The sequence below is a fragment of the Perissodus microlepis genome, chromosome 23 (assembly GCF_051167445.1).
Source record: "Perissodus microlepis isolate ML-2025 ecotype Zambia chromosome 23, ASM5116744v1, whole genome shotgun sequence".
Taxonomy (NCBI): Eukaryota; Metazoa; Chordata; class Actinopteri; order Cichliformes; family Cichlidae; genus Perissodus; species Perissodus microlepis.
In genome coordinates, this window is record NC_140482.1 from 6,278,178 (window position 1) to 6,286,979 (window position 8,802).

The 8,802-nt window shown below is 46.3% G+C and overlaps 1 protein-coding gene across 3 annotated transcripts in view; it reads right to left on the bottom strand.

Annotated features, from left to right (window-relative positions):
- Positions 1 to 17: 17 nt before the first annotated feature.
- Positions 18 to 8,802, bottom strand: part of LOC146360873 (putative ribonuclease ZC3H12C) — a 22,279-nt gene continuing 13,494 nt past the window's right edge. For all 3 annotated transcript variants that reach the window (XM_084920800.1, XM_084920801.1, XM_084920802.1), the window contains exons 2-6: positions 6,508 to 7,379; positions 6,251 to 6,390; positions 5,831 to 6,065; positions 5,472 to 5,578; positions 18 to 5,043 (exon numbers count right to left, since the gene is read on the bottom strand). In XM_084920800.1, the coding sequence (XP_084776926.1) occupies positions 3,437 to 5,043; positions 5,472 to 5,578; positions 5,831 to 6,065; positions 6,251 to 6,390; positions 6,508 to 7,310 (2,892 nt within the window). In that variant the 5' untranslated portion in view covers positions 7,311 to 7,379 and the 3' untranslated portion in view covers positions 18 to 3,436. The remainder of the gene's footprint in view (positions 5,044 to 5,471; positions 5,579 to 5,830; positions 6,066 to 6,250; positions 6,391 to 6,507; positions 7,380 to 8,802) is intronic.

Below are 8,802 nucleotides of genomic sequence, written 5' to 3' on the forward strand. Positions count from 1 at the left end.
CTCTGTGACTCACCAGCTTTTATAGCAGTACTCTCTTTAATGAATAATCACAGTTACAGCAGAAAGTGTTACAATATTGAAGTACTTAGTATTCTACTGGCACAATGTAAATACTATGTGAAATAATAGGTAAGAGTTATGATATCCGCAAGTCAGCATATTGCTATATATGGCTGAGTGCACTTCCAAAGGAAACAACAGTTGGAGAAAAATGGGACGTCATCCATCACAGGCTTCTTCATCCCAACAAGTAAATATCCAGTGTTGTAGAAATCAAGACCGGACAATAAGTGAAAAATTCACACACCAAAAAGAAAAAAGCTTGTTATGTGTACAGTTAAACCTAAAAACAACACTTAAACAACAACTAGCATTACATCACAATAACGGCAAGACACGCCTCTCAGGAACACGGATATGTACATAAATTAAACAAGAACACATGCAGAAACTAAACAAATCAAAAACATGCATAAAAGTTTGCTGAACATAGTTCAGATTATTGGATGTGTCATAAGCACAATGCCACGAAGAGGCATTACTTTGGGCCCACCCTCAGGTGCCACGCTGACACACAGTGCCAGGAGGCCAGAGAGAAGGCGCTTCTTCAATACACACAGAGGTTCTCTCTCATCAACAGCATGTGTTGGACAGGAAAGAAACCAGTGGGCTATATGTAGCTGGCTTGTGATTAATGGTACGATGAGCTCAAGTGCTAGACTTTTACTTCCTCGGTGGCCATTTTGAACTTTACAGTTTAGGGCCTCCAGTCGACAGAAAACAACCAAACTTGTGTTCTGAAGAACTCCAGCAACATTAACATTGAAAGGAAAATAAAAAAAATATAAAGTCGGTGAACATTTTACTTAATGCTGCATCCTACTATTAGAAGTATGTCTTCCTCAATAGTCCCACAGGCAGGTAGCATCTTGAACGCATAGAAAAAAGTGTTAGCATTAGCTAAGGAAGTGCTCGGGTTGCCAAGGCAGCTGTAATTTAACCTCCAAATGCTGAAACTGAAATATTGTCTTCATTTGTTGAGCTACCAGGCACTAATGCACTGAGGCTAAAGGAGTTTTAATATTTTGTATTAAAATATCAGACAGAAGTTTTCAACATTTGACTACTAGAAAGCAGCTAGCAGCTTAGCTCGCTAACCTTTGCTAAATTTGTTTTATATCGTTATTTCAAATAATTCACTAGTGAGGTGATGAATTATTGTTACATGAAGACCACACCGGTTTGCTATGGCAGACACTCTGACTAGAGCTTCAGTAGAACTTTGGATACATTCAAAATGGCCGCCATAGGATTTCGTATAGACCTAAATATAAAAGTCCCCTTTAAAACAAGGCTGGGGTCTGTGCACTCAACTCAGGAAAAAAAGGCGACCTTTTTACGCTTTTCCTTATATTCTGCCATACATAAACACTGCTACAATGTTGACTGCAATTAAACATGATCAATGTTTTTACTGAGGTCACTGTATACACTTGTCTGCTAGCATAAACTCCAGGCCTCAGGCTGCTCCCGATGCTTGATTTTTAAAAAAAAAATTTTTATTTTTTTTTTACTTTTCTGCTGAGCTGACGTCAACTCTGGAAGATGTCCTAATATGGTCAAGCACTGGGTTCTGTTTCCCAAAGTCTGATGAGAGCTAGCCAATCAGAACAAAGTAGCCTTTTAGGGAGGAGGAGCCTCAAAGAGCAGGGAGCAAAAATGTCTAAGATCCAGAATGAACTGTATGGATAGTTTTTTGTTTTATTGTTGTTGTTTTTTAAGAACTACAAATCATGCAAAGCTACTCTAGTAGACTCCCAGAATAAAAATACATTACTGGAAATTCGCATAAAAGGTCCCTTTTAATAGAGACAATAAATTGTCCTTGCCCCAATTTTATGTTATTTAAAGCATAATTTAACATTATATCCTGACTTAAAGAAGAGGCTAAAAAATCCTAACATGAACTGGCCCAAACCTCACGCTGAAACCTAAACCTTTTCTTATTTTCCGATGAGTACCCAGCAAGTATTTGTTAACCAGAGCTCCTGTATAAAAAACAAAACAAAACAATAAGCCAGCTTTAAACCCAAAAGGTAACGAAGCTGCGACGCCTAAACATAGTAGGCACCCAACTCCTTTTGATTAAAATATATTTGAAATAATTGTCTCAAAGCTATTTCCACAAGATTAAAAGTTGGAACATTTTGATTGGAACAAAAGTTTTGTCACTGCACTTTTATCATACAGCAATACATCAAGAGTGTTTGATAGATACGGATCATCGAGTCCATGTACTGTATATAACATCAGCGACTTAGTTAATGATACAATTTGTATCAAACAAGGTTTTCTCTGTCAAGCATGGATTCAGCTGGGATCTGCTACAGACGACAGTACACGCTGTTAGCCAAAAGCACAGCAGAGGGATCTGATAAATATATTTACAATATGTACATGGTTTATTTACCGGTGGCTGGATGTTCTGTCTGTAGCAGATACCAGAGTTGACCCAAAAGAAAGGGCCAGAGAGAAAGAGCGAGAGAGATGTCCCTTACTAAAACTAAGGTACACACGACAGGGTCACCCATCTCTGCAGCTACAACTCTGACCAAAAAACTGGCGTCATCTCAAATAAGATGACCATCTTCCCGTGTTTACCAACATGGGAACAAAAATCCACAAACACCCCCCCCCCCCCCACACACACACACACACACAGACACACAGAAATTCATGGAACAGACCTTGGACAAACAGAAGTTTGAAACCACTGAGTGATAACTGAGTACCCGATGACAGTTGACACAGGACAAGACCTGGTCCGTGTGGTGGCTCCGTTTGACTCAGTGTACAATACACATAATGTGTGTTTATGTATAAATAACTCTTAAATTCAATCACATTTTCGATGTATTTTTGTGAAACCAACTCACCAGATTATGGTTTGGGTGTAAAACCAAAGGTGCCCTTGTATAAACGTCCTGTATGCAAAGCTACAGTACAAATAAAAACAACAGCTGGGGGGCGGGGTCTAGAACACATCTCCATTTGTCGCAGGTTAAGTCAAAATCACAGACTTCGTCCAGTGTCTCGCTCTCTTTCCACACCTGGTAAAAGTTGTTGCTGCACAGTGACCAGACCTGGATTTGGATTATCTTCAGCTTTTTATGTCCTGGAGACTTTTGCATTGTTCGATTATTAATATAAGAAATGAAACGGCTCTCCTCACAGACAATCTGAAAGTGTAATCCCAGCAGTGTGAGGACGGCTGTGTTTCAGGTGGTAGAGCAGGTCGTCTACCAATCAGAAGTCTGAGGGAGTGAGAAAGCACTTTGAGTGCTTAAATTGAGTAGAAAGGCGCACTGCAAGTACCAGTCCATTTACCAGTGTTGCTATGCGAAGCAGTTACTTAGCTCGTCTTTACCTTCCCTCCTCAGTAGCCTGTTTGGGCTTTTTCTGCAAGGATGGCAGCTGCCAGCTGCTGGGGGTCTGTGATGTGGGGGCTTCTGGCCATAACCCGGCTTACCAGCTCCGAGGGGAAGATGTTGCACAGGTTTATGTACACTTTCTCCCTTGCATCGCCGTAGCGACTGTGCGAAGGGGATTCTGGGTGCTGTGACATGTAGGAGGGAGGGGCATGAGACGGCACGGTAAGGTGAGAGCTGTGAGGTGGGTACGGCGGGAGAGGGGTGCTGGATGGATGAGGCGGGCAAGGAGAGTGGGCTGGGGGCGGTGGGTGGCTGAGGTAATGAGTTGGGGATGGGTGGAGAGCTGGGTGAGAGGAGTGATGCTGGCCGTAGCCGTCTTGTGTCCATGGAGGAGTGTGCCAGGACGACTGGCGTGTGTCTGGCAGGCTTTGGTAGGTAGGCGGCTCGTATCTGGATGGCGGCAGCGGTGGCTGCCTGTAGTACTTGTCCCAGCTGGGCAGGGCTTTTGGTCTGTGGCGATGGTGTGGTGTGGAGAGGTGTTCGTACAGGTGTGAGTCGGACACACTTTCTGCTCGCGTTGGGGCGAGGCAGCGGCCAAGGGGTGAGCCAGGGGGTGCGGGGTTGGACTGCGGCAGAGAGTGGTAGTCGCCTGGGCAGCTGGACCGTGCGGTCAGCGGTTGGTGCTGGAGATGAGGGGGCAGGGGGTAGAGGGGCCGCTTTGGGGGAGCCTCTAGTGGAGGCGGATCATGAGCGCAGCTCTGCCCGCGTGCGGCGCTCAGGTGGTAAGGGTGTAGTCCTGTGCTCGGCGTGTGGCTGTGCTGAATGTTTGTGTATTCGGCAGGATGCAGGCCACAAAGTTCATGGCTAGATGTGGCATGATGGGAGTACAGTCGGCTGTGGGGATTAGGAAAATGGACAGCGTCTTCCAGTAAGGGGTCCGGGGGGCATCCGGGACACTGCCTCTCGCCGTACGAGTCGCAGCTGCTGCCGCAACTGACGCTGCTTTCGCTGCTGCACTCGGAGCCGGCTGAGCCCAGCCGCAGGTCTGTGTCATTGGGGAAGCGACAGTCTGGGCTCCGTCTGGAGGAGAGACTCAGGCCAGTGTAAGCACGTGTTACTGAATAGTAGCTTAAGTCTGGAGACTCACAGTGAGGGTAAAGGTCATGGCTGGGGGCTGGTAAGTGACCATGAGCCATCACTGGTCTCGCTTGCTGCTCTTGTGGGAGACCTAGAGTGGATGGTGGGCCTCCTGGGGCCGGGGACATGCTTATACTCCCACCGCAGCTACCGCTAGTGGAGCTGCTACTGCTGCTGCCACACACAGTATTCTTCTGCACCTCCAGCCTCCCTTTGGCCAGCAGCTTTTCTTCAGCGTCGCTGTATGACAGAGCTCGGATGCTGGGGTCCGACTGCCTTTTCGGGACGCCTTTCTTGGCGTCGATGCTGCCAGCTGGCACGCTGTGGCTCTTCACCAGCCCGGCGTCGCCCTGGTTCTTTGAGACGACGCAAGTCTTGGCGCTGGCACGCAGCTCATCAGCCACGGCACGCTGTGGTTGGGCGCCTCGCTCCGGGTGGTAGTACTTACATTTGTGACCGTAAGTACACTTCTTTCCTGAAGCAAAGAGACACAACGTGCGCTTCAGTAAACAAGTAAACACACAGAGTGGGCAGAGAAAGGGGAGCTCATTTACTAACTAACTGCACGACATCATCACCGCTCTGTCCACTTCACCTCCTGGTAAATATACAGATCCAGAGAAATATAGAGAAATGGCAGTGTGGCAGTATTTCAACTGATTTAGATTTAGCAGCATATGCACAGAGGTGAGAAACAAATGGGCTGGTGCACACGTCATAAATCTGACGATAACTTTCTGCAGGATAAGAAAGTCTCCACTAACGCATTTGCAAATGAGGTCCAATGTCACCACACACTGTGAGAGAGATTCTAATCCAATATAAATTATTACGTTGTTCTTAAAAAGCACAAAATGTTTCATGTGCGTTATTTCGACGTGTATTTCGTGACTTTCTTCTCACCGTATGGACAAGGCTGCTTCTTCTGCTCAGGCATGACGGGCCTTTTTCTCAGGAAGTTGTCTAAGCTGGGGCCGTGACGACCAAGAGGGTCATCTGGCGGCATGAATCTGCGAGATTAGAAAGGATGAGAGCATTAATTCGCTATTAGAGGAAATACGATGGTGTCCATCCACATTCTTTAAAGCTGCTTCAAGTGTGGAAGCTTTAAAAGAGGCACACAGAATATAATTGATTCCCCACATATAGCAAAGTGAAAAATGCCTTCTTTATAGCAGAGTGTGAGATTTTATTTATTTAAACATCACTCTGATTCAAAGATAAGAGTTATGAATGTCCTCATAACATCCTCCCCTACTCACTTATCATTGACAAAGGAATACATGAGAAGCCGCTCATCTATGAACTTCTTCCACTCGGGCTTCTCGTTAGCCAGGTCTCTGTAGTTGTCGTTGGAGACGATAATGCCGTCTGACTCATAGGCCAGCTTGACAATGAAGCGGTCGTCATAGCAGACCACGCGTCGACCTTGGACACGCCGTGAAGGCGTGAACACCAGGATTTTTTCCTTCTCTAGGCGACGTAAGATGTCCTGATCTGTGAAGGAAAGGATTATAGTAAGGCTGGGGGGAAATGCAGTGCTAGAAAACCATTATTACCTATTTTGGATCTTTAGCCCTGTGAGTTCTTGCTGATGTGTTCGGGGCCTATCACCCCACGACCCTAAGGTGGATAAGCAGTTAAGAAAAATGGATTTTAGTTAAACCGCGTCTTCTACTGACCTGTTATAGGGGCATCGGGTCGGGACTGCTCTTTCCGCCACGCAGGCACAAAAACTGTGATGTCTTGATGGCCGCGCTCGAGGAACCAATCTACAGCCAGCTGGATGCCCTGACAGGAAAACACTTCCTTGTTGCCATGGCTGTGAAAACGGTGAAAAGGTAAAAGACAGCGTAAATAAACATTTATGATTTTAATGTGTTTCTTTACAGCAGTTTCCACTGACAAACATATACACATATATAATAATAGAGCTCACCTCATGGCTACATTGCTGCCATCTATCACGACTGGCCGCAGGTTGTCCTGGTCACACAAAGAGTCTGAATGACAGGGTGAGTCTGGCCTCTGGCCTTCCAGCAAATCAGAACATCCACAGGAGGATGAGGAAGATGAAGAGGATGAGGTAGAGGCTAATAATCCAGCCGGCTGCTCACTGTCTGACTTGGTGCCCAGCTTGACCAGCTCTCCCAGTATGTCATTGATTAGGGTGTCAGGGCCGAGCTTAGACAGCACCAGTCGCACCGTCTCCTCGGAGTAGCCGAGTTTGAGGGCAAACTCGAGCTTAGCCTGGTACTCTTTCCCACCAGCCTCATAGCCAGGCTCTGAAGCAGACAGACTGGGTGGAGGTTCAGGCAGGTGCTCGGATGGGGAGCCGAGTGTGGACTGGGCATGGGCGTCACATTCAAGCTCTGCTAGAAGTTCAGATGGGGGCTCGGGAGGGCCTTCGGTGCCTAAGTCCACACACTGGGTCCGGCAGAGGGGCTGGTGGGTGTTCTTACTGTGAGTCGACCCTCCGTCTCCTCCGTCCGAGTCGGTACCTGGAGCGAGGGTGGAGCTGGAGGTCAACGCTGACTCGCCCTCTGCGTCGGACCCACTGTTTTCCTCTAGGACGGTCAGTGGAGGGGAGCCAGCGGTGCTCTCCCCCTGCTCCTCCATAGCAGGGGGCCCGTCAGCGCCGCCAGCCTGCCGGTCACCCCCCGCTACGTGTAGATACTCCAAATCCAGCCCCAGGTCGAGGATATGGCCTGAACCTGCCTCCACATGGTCCTTCTGACCCATGGGTCTGTCACAGACATCCAGCACACTGGGCTGACTGCTGCCCACTCACAAAACTTGACTCATTGGTGCCTAAAGGAAGAAAGGTGGAGCGAGTGAGTAAACTGTAGATAAAAGATGGATTTAGCTGTCAAACCGTGCCCAATGTAGTCAAATCCTGGCTCCTGGATTTGACTACATTTGACTGGCGTTGGTTCATATTTTTAATTTTATAGTCTGCATGATTGTCAGACGACTCCATGTAGCTAAGATAAACTAACATAAGCAAACCCACTTTGGAAGCTGACTGAAACTAAGGGAATTTTAAAAAATGAAGACAAAGTAAATAAAATAATAATAATAATACTAAAGTCTAATAACTCTGAGACCAGTTAGAAGAAGCATTTAAAGACGGGAAACAGAAGAAAACGTTACTTTCTTCTCTGCTAATGATACACACATTGGTACTCAAATGCAAATGTGTCATTTATATTACATATATATATACATACATGTATACATACATACATGTATGTATATATATATATACACATGTATATATGCACATGTACAGGGAGTGCAGAATTATTAGGCAAATGAGTATTTTGTCCACATCATCCTCTTCATGCATGTTGTCTTACTCCAAGCTGTATATGCTCGAAAGCCTACTACCAATTAAGCATATTAGGTGATGTGCATCTCTGTAATGAGAAGGGGTGTGGTCTAATGACATCAACACCCTATATCAGGTGTGCATAATTATTAGGCAACGTCCTTTCTTTTGGCAAAATGGGTCAAAAGAAGGACTTGACAGGCTCAGAAAAGTCAAAAAAAGTGAGATATCTTGCAGAGGGATGCAGCAGTCTCAAAATTGCAAAGCTTCTGAAGCGTGATCATCGAACAATCAAGCGTTTCATTCAAAATAGTCAACAGGGTCGCAAGAAGCGTGTGGAAAAACCAAGGCGCAAAATAACTGCCCATGAACTGAGAAAAGTCAAGCGTGCAGCTGCCAAGATGCCACTTGCCACCAGTTTGGCCATATTTCAGAGCTGCAACATCACTGGAGTGCCCAAAAGCACAAGGTGTGCAATACTCAGAGACATGGCCAAGGTAAGAAAGGCTGAAAGACGACCACCACTGAACAAGACACACAAGCTGAAACGTCAAGACTGGGCCAAGAAATATCTCAAGACTGATTTTTCTAAGGTTTTATGGACTGATGAAATGAGAGTGAGTCTTGATGGGCCAGATGGATGGGCCCGTGGCTGGATTGGTAAAGGGCAGAGAGCTCCAGTCCGACTCAGACACCAGCAAGGTGGAGGTGGAGTACTGGTTTGGGCTGGTATCATCAAAGATGAGCTTGTGGGGCCTTTTCGGGTTGAGGATGGAGTCAAGCTCAACTCCCAGTCCTACTGCCAGTTTCTGGAAGACACCTTCTTCAAGCAGTGGTACAGGAAGAAGTCTGCATCCTTCAAGAAAAACATGATTTTCATGCAGGACAATGCTCCATCACAAG